Source organism: Staurois parvus, unplaced genomic scaffold (assembly GCF_062004578.1).
Source record: "Staurois parvus isolate SC_StPar_1 unplaced genomic scaffold, SC_StPar_1.0 ptg000297l, whole genome shotgun sequence".
NCBI lineage: Eukaryota > Metazoa > Chordata > Amphibia > Anura > Ranidae > Staurois > Staurois parvus.
In genome coordinates, this window is record NW_028318093.1 from 6732299 (window position 1) to 6746994 (window position 14696).

At 43.8% G+C, this 14696-nt stretch overlaps 1 protein-coding gene across 1 annotated transcript in view; it reads left to right on the forward strand.

Moving 5' to 3' along the window:
• The window catches only part of PMS2 (PMS1 homolog 2, mismatch repair system component), a 69080-nt gene that overhangs the window by 7945 nt on the left and 46439 nt on the right, over nucleotides 1–14696 (forward strand). Inside the window, exons 3-4 of the mRNA XM_089682758.1 lie at nucleotides 4301–4387; nucleotides 6994–7096. Coding sequence (XP_089538884.1) covers nucleotides 4301–4387; nucleotides 6994–7096 — 190 coding nt within the window. The remainder of the gene's footprint in view (nucleotides 1–4300; nucleotides 4388–6993; nucleotides 7097–14696) is intronic.

Consider the following 14696-nt stretch of genomic DNA (forward strand, 5'->3'; position numbering starts at 1 on the left):
GTGCATGTGCTGGCTGCCTACCTACTATATAGTATAACTGACTACCCACCTTCTTTTCGGCCTATAGTAGGCAGTGAGAATATGATTTAGACTTTGTTCAGAGGGGTGCTGGCATGTGTCCTTTGACTGCCTTTGTTTTTGTGCTGGCATCTGCTGCAAGCTGTGTACAGACAGCCTATAGAGGTGGATGCAGACGGTGCATGGGCTAAGAATCATATCAAAATTTGACAGCAGGACGAGTGCTAGTGCCCCTCTGAATGAACCCTTAGAGAATTTTACATTTATGTGAGTAGCAGAGTTATTCCGCATTTTAAAGGGATTTCCAGGAAAAAATATAATCCCCTTTGTGCTTGTTGTCCTGTAGTAACAGGGAGGTGGGACCTCTATGTGCCACTTCATATAGGGATATATATTTTTCTGGAATTCCCTTAAAGCTGTAATGATTTTGTGCCAGTGTTTGATGTATATTGGTTAAAGTTTGTACATTTTTAAAGTGATTTAGATTTACTATGTAAAAATATTTGTTTTACAAATTAACAATTAAAGTGGGGTGCACCTGTGACTGAGGCGTCACAGAGCATTATGGTCTCCATACAGAGATCAAGGCGGAGACTGTGTTCTAATTGACCATATGAGTATACCTGTAAGGTGGAGAGTGATTAGTTACTACTCCAGCTTGTTCAGAGGTATATATAACTTGAAGTTTGAGCTTTTGAACTCTGTAAGCAGGCTTTTTTTTAACAGGAGGTGCTGGGAACAGCTAAACATGATAAACAGTAGCATAAAGCGCTAGTCGCTGGCTAACAGTGGGACAAAAAATGTGCACTTATTTTTAATAACTGGGCTAAAATTAAAAAATAAAAATGTGCTTTTTATAGGATTATTTTTAGCCCTCTCCATATTAAAAAGAAAATATTTATAGACCCACTAAGCCTGGATTTACAGTACACCCTGGGAGTCTATGAGCATCCAAAATCTGGTGCCCTAAAGTGATACTAAACCCAGGACCCTGCATTCACTATATCTTGCCTTCCACAGTACTCACAATATGGAAATGTAATTATTTTAGTAAATATAAACTGCTAAATACCTTTTCTCATCAGCAGTTAGAGCAGTCTTGTAACTTCAGCAGAGCACTGGTTAAAGCTTGTAGGAGGAGTTTTCTTTCTGCTCTAGGAGGATGTGAAATCCCTGACCCTCTGTCTGGACAGTGCTGATTGGCCCTGTGCTGATCACATGCACACTCCCAAAAAAAAAACGGTTTCAGTCTGTATCAGGTGGTCATTTCAACAAGAGGAGGGGCAGAGAAGAAAGGATTAAACAGCCTTTTTACACAATGCAGATGATTACCCCCTCACAGTTCCACAGTGAGTATAACAAGCATGCTTTACTGCATATATAGACTGATTTTACTATTGTGGGTTTAGTAACACTTTAAGCCCCTTCCAAAAATTGCCACACCCCAGAGGAAAGAAAGTGTAGGGTTGTCACCTTTCATAGAAAAACAATTAGGGTGTGGCTTTAAACTAGTTGCCCCATATGGGGTGTAATTTGTGTGTTGCTTGTTCTAAGTACAGTAAAACTCTGTACATTGTTTCCAGTTAACTTGAACTCTCTGTTAATTGAACCTGTACCTTGCCCATGAAAGGCAAAGCAACAGTTTCATCATAATACTCCCTCACTCTTCCCATCTACTTGTATCTACCTTCTCTTTGCTGTCAGGCAGCTTGACATTTGGCCCATTTTGATCATTGGCTGTTTATGTACCAACTGCTGTTGTGTAGGTGTGGGATGAGAAAGTGAAACTGTTGCTCTTCGCTGCATGGGCAAAGTACAGGTTTACTTAAAGTAATCTTCAAACTGTTCCATGTTAAGAGACATGTTCTAGGACAGTGGTCGGCAAGCCGCGGCTCGCGAGCCACATGCGGCTCTTTACCCACTCTAATGCGGCTCTTCTGTGTGCCGGGCGCCTGCTCCCCTCCCTCCTCTCGGTCGGCCGCTCCCCTGCCTCCTCTCGGTTGGCAGCCCCAAAAGTCCGCGCGGACCTTTTAATCCGGCCCGCGGATGTGGCTGTCAGGATGTGTGTAGGCGGGGCAGCGTGCCGAACGTGAGGGGAGGGGAGCTAGGCTCCTCTCACAGTCCGCCCTGAAGACCCGAACGGCGCGGGAAGACAGCGAGAGGAACGCAAAAGGTAAGTGAATTGACACGGGGGACTTGGCTTACTAGAAGGGGGGGGGGGATAGTACTGTGGGGGATGAAATACTATATGAGGGATGAATTACTTTATGAGGGATGAATTACTATATGGGGGGATGAAATACTATATGAGGGATGAAATACTATATGAGGGATGAAATACTATATGGGGGGATGAAATACTATATGAGGGATGAATTACTTTATGAGGGATGAATTACTATATGGGGGATGAAATACTATATGGGGGGATGAAATACTATATGAGGGATGAATTACTTTATGAGGGATGAATTACTATATGGGGGATGAAATACTATATGGGGGGATGAAATACTATATGAGGGATGAATTACTATATGGGGGATGAGTTACTATATGGGGGATGAATTACTATATGAGGGATGAATTACTATATGAGGGATGAAATACTATATGAGGGATGAATTACTATATGGGGGGATGAAATACTATATGAGGGATGAAATACTATATGAGGGATGAATTACTATATGGGGGGATGAAATACTATATGGGGGGATGAAATACTATATGAGGGATGAAATACTATATGAGGGATGAATTACTATATGAGGGATGAATTACTATATGAGGGATGAATTACTATATGAGGGATGAAATACTATATGAGGGATGAAATACTATATGGGGGGATGAAATACTATATGAGGGATGAAATACTATATGAGGGATGAATTACTATATGAGGGATGAAATACTATATGGGGGGATGAAATACTATATGGGGGGATGAAATACTATATGAGGGATGAAATACTATATGAGGGATGAATTACTATATGGGGGATGAAATACTATATGAGGGATGAAATACTATACGGGGGATGAAATACTATACGAGGGATGAAATACTATACGGGGGATGAATTGCTATGGGGGATGAATTACTATATGGGGGATGAATTAATATGGGGGATGAATTACTATGGGGGATGAATTACTATATGGGGGATGAATTACTATGGGGGATGAATTACTATGGGGGATGAATTACTATATGGGGGATGAATTACTATATGGGGGATGAATTACTATGGGGGATGAATTACTATATGGAGGATGAATTACTATATGGGGGATGAATTACTATGGGGGATGAATTACTATGGGGGATGAATTACTATATGGGGGATGAATTACTATATGGGGGATGAATTACTATGGGGGATGAATTACACTATGGGGGATGAATTACTATATGGGGGATGAATTACTATGGGGGATGAATTACTATATGGGAGATGTATTTTCAGTTTTAAAAATGTGGCTCTCAAAATAAATTTCAATCATGGTTTTGGCGAGATTTGGCTCAGTTGAAAAAAAAGGTTGCCCACCACTGTTCTAGGATGTTAAGAAACTGTTCTAAGATGCAGCAGGGAAGAAACCATTGCATGTTTGTTAGTAGCATGGTAGCCTCACTGCTGCAGTTTTGCTGTCTGTAGGCAGGGAGACTCAGCATGGGAGATTTGACTGCCTCGATCAGCATCTATGGTGTCTGTCTTCAGGGTGCAGACAATACTTCCACACACTCAGAATTTTCTTCACTGCATTGGCTCAGGAGCTTGCTGTAGGCTGTGGAACTATGGCTGCCAATAGCCAGCAAATGGTGACTGCTTTACAGAGACTTCTAATGTAGGAGATTCACTAATATTTGGCTCACTGGCAGTTTGCTTATTTTGGGAATGTTATCCACAGCTCTGACCAGGATCTCTTGTTTTTTTTCCCCCTTTTTATTAAGAAAAATCAATGCTTTGAATGAATATTGATCATCAATGGCTTTTTCTATCACAGATAGATGTAAAAGTGTATAGGTAATATTGCAATCAAAAGGAGGACGTGTGCTAGAATCCAGAGTGAAGGCAATTTGCGGGCCCATGGGATTTTGCAGACTTTTTAACAGCCCAACACAAGTTCATGACTGTAGTTTTTCACAGTGTTGTGCACGTTTTCAGAGTAATTTGCACTGTTGACTCTTGCACTTATATTTTACAAATGTTGAAGCAACTTATTTACATCATTAATGCACCTGTGTTCATGTTTTAAGTGCATTCTTGTATTTTAGATATAAAATTAAAGGAGTATGGAGCAGAACTTATAGAAGTCTCAGATAATGGCTGCGGAGTTGAAGAACATAATTTTGAAGGCCTGAGTAAGTAAAATGTTGTAATAAAAGTGAATAAAACAGAACACTGCATGACTTTGAGATGTCCATTAATCTTTATTTGCTTGCTGTTCTACCGCATTACATTATTACTGTGCAGTAAAAAGTGAGAAATTGTAGCTCATGAATTATTTATAAATAACAGCGTACTTTTAGGGCTGATTTACAGCAGGTGCATTGGGTTGTGCTGGGTAACTTTGCCCAGTTCAGTCACAGCGTCTGTCCAAGACAGATTGCATTGTGTCTTACTTGATCAGATCACACCACTGAATTGCAGTACTTTTTTTCACCACTGTGCTTCAAAACGCACTATGCCACACAGGGTGGATAAAAATCAATGATTTTTTTTAAAAAAATCAAAAAAATCAGATTGTTTTTATTTAAATTGGATTTTTTTTATTTGAATCGGATTTGTTTTATTTAAATCAGATTTTTTAAAATAAAATGCTTTTTGAGGAAAATATATTACCATCCAAAGGTTATTCCATCATGAAATAAAGATTATTTTTTTTATTTATGTAGAATAAGGCTGTATATGTTTAATTTTTTTGGAAATAAATTCCATTAATCCATTCACAATGTCATGCTCTTCCAGAGGTTTTTGTAAGATTATTGGGCAGTTTCTCTGCCTACAAGATATTATTACAGATGCTCGGTTTACTTTTGCAGTTCTCAAAACTGAATTTGACTCAGCGGAGATCACATGCCTCTTCTTCACAGCAAAAATGTTATAACATGAACAGAGTTAAGAAAAAGACCTTAATCCTAACTTCTACAAACCTATGAATACAGAATCAACCCCTTCACTGCTAAGTTTCAAGAAGTTCAGTGAATAGAAACGAAACAATATTTTTCTGATTGTTTGGAGTGGAATAGATCTGCACAAGAAGAAAGTGAAACTAAGTGTGAGGAGGAAGGAACTGACAGTCTAAGTTTCTTAAAATATATATATTTTGTTTAGCCAAATTAGTTAACAAACATGGATGTTTGCTTAAGCAAATAACATATTCTGTAATGTTATTGTTTCAGTTGAATAAATCTATTTAAATGGTTATTATTAAGGTAATGATAATTTTTCTCCTTCTTAAGTACAACAGAAAAGTTGTCCAAATATGAATGATTAACCTATTAAACTGGTGATAAAAAAAACTAATATGAAAAGTTGTTATTCTAAAAATCTTCATCTACTTGCATATTAAAGTTATACCAGCAAGAATTAGTCTTTATGTAGAAAACTATGATTTAAATCAAGCCTTACTGACTAGTGAATTAAATTGTGATTTAAATCAGTTTGATTTAAATCAAATCCATCCTGATGCCACAGTACAATTTGCTGCGGTGAACGAACATGGAGAAAAAAAGTGTTCTATATTGTGGCTGCCTGTGTATACCAGCCTTCAACATGCAGTTCTTTCTTTTTTGTGTTCCCAGAAAGCTCCAGACTGTGATCGTAAGGCTTCATGCAAAATGCTTATTTTACTGGCATTTGGAATTCTGCTTGTGGGTCACAGTTTGGAATTTCTCCCCAACCCCAAGCAGGGCCGGTGCTTCCACTAGGCAAACTAGGCGGCCACCTATGGCACTATGCAACCTAGGGGTGCCTGGGTACAGCACAGGCTGGCACTCTCTGTGTGGGACGGCACCACGTCATGATTGATCAGCTGAGGGGAGGGGTGGCAGAGGGAAGGAAGAAAGGACAGAGGAAGATGCCGCGTGTCTGGGACCAGTGTAGTACCAGTGAGCTACCACTCCTTCCATTGTTCCTCTCAGACTCAGTCCCTTACTGCAAGCCGACTGGTGGCTGCTGATCGCTTTGAAGTTCTGGCCCTTGTTTTCCCATTCATCAGCAGAGGCAGAGGTGCCCCTGTGGAGGAGGGTAATGTCTGACTGATGTCTCGTATCTGTGTGACCTGGCTGGCCATCCATCACATGTGCAATGTGTCAGTGAGAGATGACATTATCACGACCTCAAAGCCTGCTCTTCTAGTGCCTGCTAATCTGTGTCAGTGTTGGTGGTGGTGTGTTGTGTCAGATCTGTCACTGTGTGGGATCGCTCAGTTTAGGTGTTCTCTGTGTGTGTGTGTGTGTGTATCCATCATCCTCCACTCACTGCAACTGTCACCCTTCCATTGCCAGCCACAGATACAGTCTGCCTATGATACTGATTTTGTCTTTAATATTGGTGCTGTTGGCATCTTATGGCACTTCATGTTTTGCTGATTTTAATATTTTCTACTGGTTTTAAAAAATGTTATTTATTTTTTTTTTGGGGAGGGGTGCAAGTAGCTGGTCTTGCCTATGGTGCAAAATAGTCTAGCACCGACCCTGGTGGCAAGGCACCAAGCACCAGCAGCATCACAGGGGAGGGGAGTGAGTCATGTGCTCCTTTATACCCAGAAGTGTCCGGTGTTTTCTTTGCTCCCAGTGGCTGAGTGGAGCAATGGTAAGGTGAGAATAAGCTGTTGGTGGAGCATACAAATAAATGTAATTAATTTTCTATGCCCTGCAGTAGACCCTACAGACATTCAAGTTATTCTGTCACTTTTTTTAATAAGACTTCTTTACCTTTTGATTGCTTTCCTCTTATTTTTTAGCTTTGAAACATCACACATCCAAGCTACAAGATTTCTCAGATTTGGTTAATGTGGAAACATTTGGCTTTCGAGGAGAAGCTCTAAGCTCACTATGTGCCCTAAGGTAAATATATTATTATAGTCATTGTTGTCACTAGGACACTTTAACACTACAGTTTAAAAAACCAATAACGGGGGCATGGTCAAGACATGGCACTGTAAGCATGCTTTCATCAGAGCTTTGCAGGGATTGGGGTGCCAGATAGCCAGCATAACTGTCTACATCGGCGGTTTCTCTATGCCCAAGGAGCAGAAACACTCTGCAATGGCTGGGGAGTACAAGGGACCCGGGATTTCATCCTATTTCCTGTGGCAAGCACTCGATCCTCATCCTGTGGCCCAATTTTAGATGGCGCCAATCCAGACCGGCAACTCGGGTCCCACACCGGGTAAGAAATCAAAGCCAGCTACCGCGCAAGCCTCTGTGGCGGATGTGTCCATACCCCGCCTGGACTCCCCTATACTCTCACCCGAGTTACCGCGGGCTGATTCGCCGGCGGCCTCTCCTTGAGCAGATACCTGCCAGGGTGATAATATATACGGGACTTCGCTTTATTGCTTACAAAACAAGATATTCATGAAATGGCTGCTTCAGTTGTTAATTCTCTATCCAAAGAACTCCAGGACATTAAGCAGCAAACTGACTCTGTCACCGAGAGAGTTATCACACTGGACACTTCTGCTGTCGACAGGGATACTAGGATTTCTGCTATTGAACGGTCACAGGAGATGTTTTGCCACCACCTAATTCAGATGTACCTCCGTGTTGATGTTGGAGAGAATAGGAACTGTAGAAACAACCTGCTCTTGAGTATTCCAGAGTCAACGATGGGCAACGAATTGTGCACCATGGTGGTTGTGATTTTAAATCTAATGCTGGGTAAGCCCCCAACAGCTGAGCTAGAGCTGGACCACGTACATTGGATTCAAGGAGCTCGCCCATGGGTCCCTCCTGCCACCTCATCAGAGTCTCCTCCTCCACCTAGAGATGTTCTTTGTAGAGTGCACCTTTATTCTATTAAGGAAGAAGTGCTGCGCCAGGCCTGGGGGAGAGGTCCTGTAGACTTTTGATGAGGCAACCATCAGGATCTCTCCAGATGTTTCCAGACAAACCCGTAGGATGAGAGCTCTACTGCACCCACTTTTTGAAATGATCAGAGAAGCGGATGCCACCTATAGCTGGGGCCACCCGTTCCACTTGATTGTATGGCGACAGGGCTCCTCTTTTTACCTACATACCCTGGAACAACTGCCGGCCCTCTTCGGATTTCTGGAAAAATCAGCCATCAGGGTACCTAACTGGTTGGACTCTCTTCTTCACACTGAGCTGATGGATCAGCCCATCCCCAAGCCACAATGGATTCGCAGATTGCATTCTTGCTCCTCCAACCAGGGGACACTCAGATCTACCCCAGCATCATCAGAGGATTGAGCATCCACTCATGAATGATCAGCATCTTCACGTTTCCCCCCTCCCCTTTTTTCTATTTGTGTATTGGCGATTCTCTGGCTCTACAGGTTCACAACCTTTGTTGCAGTTATCTCAAACCCCCCCGCCCCCCCCCCGTTCGGTTGAGAACCATGTTTCCTCTCCCGCATCATTGGTTCCTGGAAGCCCCGTTCTGACAAGGACCGTGGGGGGAACATAGTTTTCTGCCGAACCCTCCATTTATGCAGAGGGGAGGGAGACTCATTTTACTCAATGACAGTCACCTTGGTAAATGCCACTTGTTATTCTTGTTGTGGGCTGGAGTGTGGGGGGGCCCTCGTCCTGCAAGTCTCCCTCTTTTGCAGGTTGTTGAGGGAGCTTCCTGGGGGTTGTGTCGGGTGGAGATCTGGTGTGGCATTTCTCCACCTGCCTGTCCCATGTTCCCCTGTTCCTTGTTTGTGCAGGGGCCATGGGGCGAGTGGTTCAACATGGCATGATGCCGGGAGGGGGGTGGGATACTGGGGTGACATACTTGCTCATCCTTTGAATTAGGGAATTTGCTGATCCTCTTATTGTTGTTATCGTTTTAGATAAGTATTGGTTGTTTTTTGTTTTGAGCTAGGCTTTCTGTGTTACTTGGGCTTCTAAGCTCCTTGGGGGTCTGAGGGGAGTGCCCGCGATTGCGGAGGGTCTGCTGACCTTAACCTTCATCGTTCATTGGAATCACACTCCCCTGGACTCCCAAGATCATGTTTTACATGTGATAGACATGCTGATGTTGGACAGTTTGCCTATTCTGATCTCTGGCTCCCATCCCATGCATCTCCGCTGCTTCCTACACTAAGTCCTACAGCCCCAGTAGGCCTAACCCTATCCATACTACACTCAACACAAGATAGGGGATCCTGTACAAACAGTCATTTAGCTTTTAGCTTCCAGCGGCCAGTCCGTACTGGCCACTCTTCTCTTAGTCCCTGTTCCTCTCCGCTATATAACCTGTACTCACCCCTCTTTTCCGCTCTACTTTTTTTTTTTTCCTTCATTCTTGCTATTTTCCCACCCCCTATCTATTACACCCCCCCCCCCTTTTTTTTTCTTTCTCCTTCTCTCCCCTCCACACACTCCGGGATCAGTACTCCTCTCCAGCCTCTCCTACACCAATGTCTATTATGTCTCCTATACGCCTGACATTCCTGAATGTTAGGAGACTGAGCACCCCAGAAAAACGTTCCAGACTTCTAGCCAACCTTAAAGCGGAGTTCCTCTCACCCTGTCAAAAAATAAAAGCAGCTACAAAAACAGTAGCTGCTCGACTTTTAAAAAACAACCACTTACCTGTCCCTCGGTCCCGCGATGTGTCCCCTGCAGCCCGCTTCACCGGCCGTCCTGTGTTTCAGGCGCCCGCATCTTCAGTGTGGGCACCCGGCTGTTACAGCCTGTGGCTTCACAGCTGGGTACCCACTGCACATGTGTGAGTAGTGCTGCGCTTCATGAATGGTCCTGTAGTCTTCGGGGACCTGTCACGTGTCCCAAAAGACTACAGGGAGGGAGGACACCTTCCGCTTCTGGTCGCCTAGGTGATCGGACCAGAAGTGGGAGCGGGTACCTGTCAAATTCGATTGGAGGTGGACAGGCTCTTAGATACTTCGATGAAAATGTGGGTTCTTCTCCCAAGCCCTTGATGATTTGGGAGGCGCACAAATGTGTGGTTCAAGGATTTCCTAATCCGAATTGGCTCGGAGCAAAAAAGGGAGAAATCCAGGCTTGTTGACCATTTGATGGCTCGATTTTGTTCTCTCGAGTCCTTACACAAGGCCCCTTTGGCCACCTCACATCTTGCTGACCTGACTAAGGCTAAGGAACAGTTGAATAACTGACCATATCAGAAAACGATGCATCGACTGGTGTGGGCCAAACGTTTCTTATATGAATATTACAGTAAACCAGGCTCCATGTTAGCTAAAGCCCTGCGGGGTCATGGGAAAGCCACCTTCATCCCTTAGATAGGGACTAAATGGGGTCAAGGTTTCCAAATATGTGGAGATGGCAGCGGAATTTAGGGACTTTTGCCACGATTTGTATAACATGCATCAATCACGTTCGTATTGCTCCTTCGATCTGGTGAAGGCATCCCTTGCATACGTTCAAGCATCAGGTAGGCCTACCCTACCTGATACTACTAGAGGGGACATGGAGACCCCGATAACTGCAGAGGAATTAGGGGCGGCTATAGCTTAGACTAAACCTCGGAAGGCCCCAGGCCCAGATGACTTTTCGCTGTAATATTACCAAACCTTCTTGGCACGACTGACACAGCATTTTCTGAAAGCTTACAATTCCCTGATTAGTGAGGGTTCTATGCCCATCAACTCGCTTCAAGCCTACATTTCACTTATTCCTTAAGAGGGCAAGGATCCTTCCCAGTGTGGGAACTATAGACCAATAGCCCTACTAAACATGGGCCTGAAACTTTTCTCGAAAATTCTAGCAAACTGATTGATTCTGTACACCCCGAATTTGATTGATTTAGACCAAGCTGGCTTCGTACCATCTCATGACACTCCAGATAACACAACCAGGGTTTTAAACCTAATTCATGCAGCACGATCCTCTAAGCGACCCCTTTTATTGCTTTCCACGGACGCAGAGAAGGCATTTGACAGGGTGGCCTGGCATTTTATGAGGGCCACCCTGCAACACATAGGCTTGGGACCCCACCTGTTAGGGTTGATCCTCTCTCTATACTCACTGCCATCGACATCAGTAAGGGTAAATGAGATTAGGTTGGAGTACTTCCAAGATTACGAATGGTACAAGACAGGGCTGTCCTCTATCTCCGATAATTTTTATTCTCACCCTGGAGCCCTTTTCTCTGCTCGGTCAGAAGGAACCTGGATATTGCTGAATACGAAAAACCCTCAGGACATCGCAAACTCGCCGCTTTCGCAGACAACCTGATCTTTTTTTTGTTAGTCGGCCTAATACGACCCTGCCTTTCATTCTGTGGGATCTTCACATTTATGGTGAGTTTTCAAGCTTCAAAATTATCTTGATGAAATCAGCTGCTCTCAATATCACAATTCCGCCCCAGGACCGTGAATCGCTCCGGAAAAACTTCTCGTTTCATTGGGCAGACAGCTCAATTACATAATTAGGTACCAAGATAATCTACAATATGGCAGATATCTACCAGGCTAATTTTATTCCTTTACTTCAAAACATTACTCGAGACCTGAAACGGTGGCATATGCTGACTTTGACATGGTTCGGGCACTGCAACACCTTGAAAATGACGATACTTCCCCGGATTCTCTACTTGTTTCAGGCCTTACCTGTAACCATTCCTATGTCCTTTTTTAAACGCATCCACTCTTTATTCCAGGACTTCCTTTGGACCCACAAGCCGTCACGGATCAAATTCCATCTACTTAATCACCCCAATGTTAGAGGGAGTCTGGACCTCCCAGATATAGCGCGTTATTACCAGGCTGCCCACCTCACAAGGATAGTGGACTGGAAATGTAATGGAGATGTGAAACAGTGGGTGGGCATGGAGAGTGAGTACACTGCCATCCCTCCGCGGGGCTTGCCATGGTCGACTTCTCGGATCCCAGTAGAGATCCAGTCCCACCCAACAGGAAATCCTGATTTCTCCCCAGGCTTTACCAATAGAAATCTCAGAAACCTACATCAAACGAGAAAATTTGAAAAGGAAGCACCATCTAGACATACACTTTCACACCTGTACAGCCTCCTGACCGAGTCTTCTGACGAAGCCCCACCAGCATTTGTCCCCCATTGGGAAACAGACCACGGAATTACCTTTACACCTGATCATGTAAACAAAATCCTGCTGCTGCCAAGTAAATAATTTATAGCGAACAAATACCAGGAAACAGGATATAAGCTACTTGCCAGATGGTACCGTGTACCATATATGCTCCACAAAATTGACCGTAATGTACCAGACACATGCTGGCATTGTGCCCAAGACATCACTACTTTAGCTCACATCTTCTGGTTTTGCCCTGGGATATGTCCCTTTTGGGAGGATGTGGCGGCCACAGTTATGCAGTTGACATACGTACAGTCAGGTCCATAAATATTGGGACATCAACACAATTCTATCATTTTTGGCTCTATACACCACCATAATGGATTTGAAATGAAACGAACAAGATTTGCTTTAACTGCAGACTGTCAGCTTTAATTTGAGGGTATTTACATCAAAATCAGGTGAACGGTGCAGGAATTACAACAGTTTGCATATGTGCCTCCCACTTGTTAAGGGACCCAAAGTAATGGGACAATTGGCTTCTCAGCTGTTCCATGGCCAGGTATGTTATTCCCTCATTATCCCAATTACAATGAGCAGATAAAAGGTCCAGAGTTCATTTCAAGTGTGCTATTTGCATTTGGAATCTGTTGCTGTCAACTCAAGATGAGATCCAAAGAGCTGTCACTATCAGTGAAGCAAGCCATCATTAGGCTGAAAAAACAAAACAAACCCATCAGAGAGATAGCAAAAACATTAGGCGTGGCCAAAACAACTGTTTGGAACATTCTTAAAAAGAAGGAACGCACCGGCGAGCTCAGCAACACCAAATGACCCGGAAGACCACGGAAAACAACTGTGTTGGATGACCGAAGAATTCTTTCCCTGGTGAAGAAAACACCCTTCACAACAGTTGGCCAGATCAAGAACACTCTCCAGGAGGTAGGTGTATGTGTGTCAAAGTCAACAATCAAGAGAAGACTTCACCAGAGTGAATACAGAGGGTTCACCACAAGATGTAAACCATTGGTGAGCCTCAAAAACAGGAAGGCCAGATTAGAGTTTGCCAAACGACATCTAAAAAAGCCTTCACAGTTCTGAACAACATCCTATGGACAGATGAGACCAAGATCAACTTGTACCAGAGTGATGGGAAGAGAAGAGTATGGAGAAGGAAAGGAACTGCTCATGATCCTAAGCATACCACCTCATCAGTGAAGCATGGTGGTGGTAGTGTCATGGCGTGGGCATGTATGGCTCCCAATGGAACTGGTTCTCTTGTATTTATTGATGATGTGACTGCTGACAAAAGCAGCAGGATGAATTCTGAAGTGTTTCGGGCAATATTATCTGCTCATATTCAGCCAAATGCTTCAGAACTCATTGGACGCCGCTTCACAGTGCAGATGGACAATCACCCAAAGCATACTGCAAAAGCAACCAAAGAGTTATTTAAGGGAAAGAAGTGGAATGTTATGCAATGGCCAAGTCAATCACCTGACCTGAATCCGATTGAGCATGCATTTCACTTGCTGAAGACAAAACTGAAGGGAAAATGCCCCAAGAACAAGCAGGAACTGAAGACAGTTGCAGTAGAGGCCTGGCAGAGCATCACCAGGGATGAAACACAGCGTCTGGTGATGTCTATGCGTTCCAGTTTTCAGGCTGTAATTGACTGCAAAGGATTTGCAACCAAGTATTAAAAAGTGAAAGTTTGATTTATGATTATTATTCTGTCCCATTACTTTCTCCCTCCCCCTCCCTCTTCCCCCCCCCCTTTTTTTTTCTTCTCTCCTTCCCTTCTCTTCCGCCTCCTTTAACCACTTGCCTACCAGGCACTTATACCCCCTTCTTTACTAGGCCAATTTTCAGCTTTCAGCGCTGTCGCACTTTGAATGACAATTACGCGGTCATGCAACATTGTACCCTTATGAAATTTTATCATTTTTTTTCTCACAAATAGAGCTTTTTTTGGTGGTATTTATTTGCCGCTGGGCACTTTACTTTTTGCGCTATAAACAAAAATTTCCAAAAAATTTTGAAAAAAAAAAAGTTTCTTTGTTTCTATTATAAAATTTTTCAAACAGGTAATTTTTCTCCTTTACTGATGTGCGATGATGAGGCAGCACTGATGGGGACTAATAGGCGGCACTGAGAGGCCCTTGGTCCCGCGATGGATATCGCATGGCATGGATAGGCAGCACTACTGAGGTGACACGGATAGGCGGCACTGATAGACAGCACTGATAGGTGGCACTGACTGGCATCACTGCTGGGCACTGACTGGCGCAACTGCTGGGCACTGACTGGCACAACCGCTGGGCACTGACTGGCAGCACTGCTGTGCTGCACTGGTGCGCACAGGTGGGTGGCACTGCTGGGCACAAGTGGGTGGCACTGCTGGGCACAGGTGTGTGGCACTTCTGGGCACAGGTGGGCGCACTGCTGGGCACAGGTGGG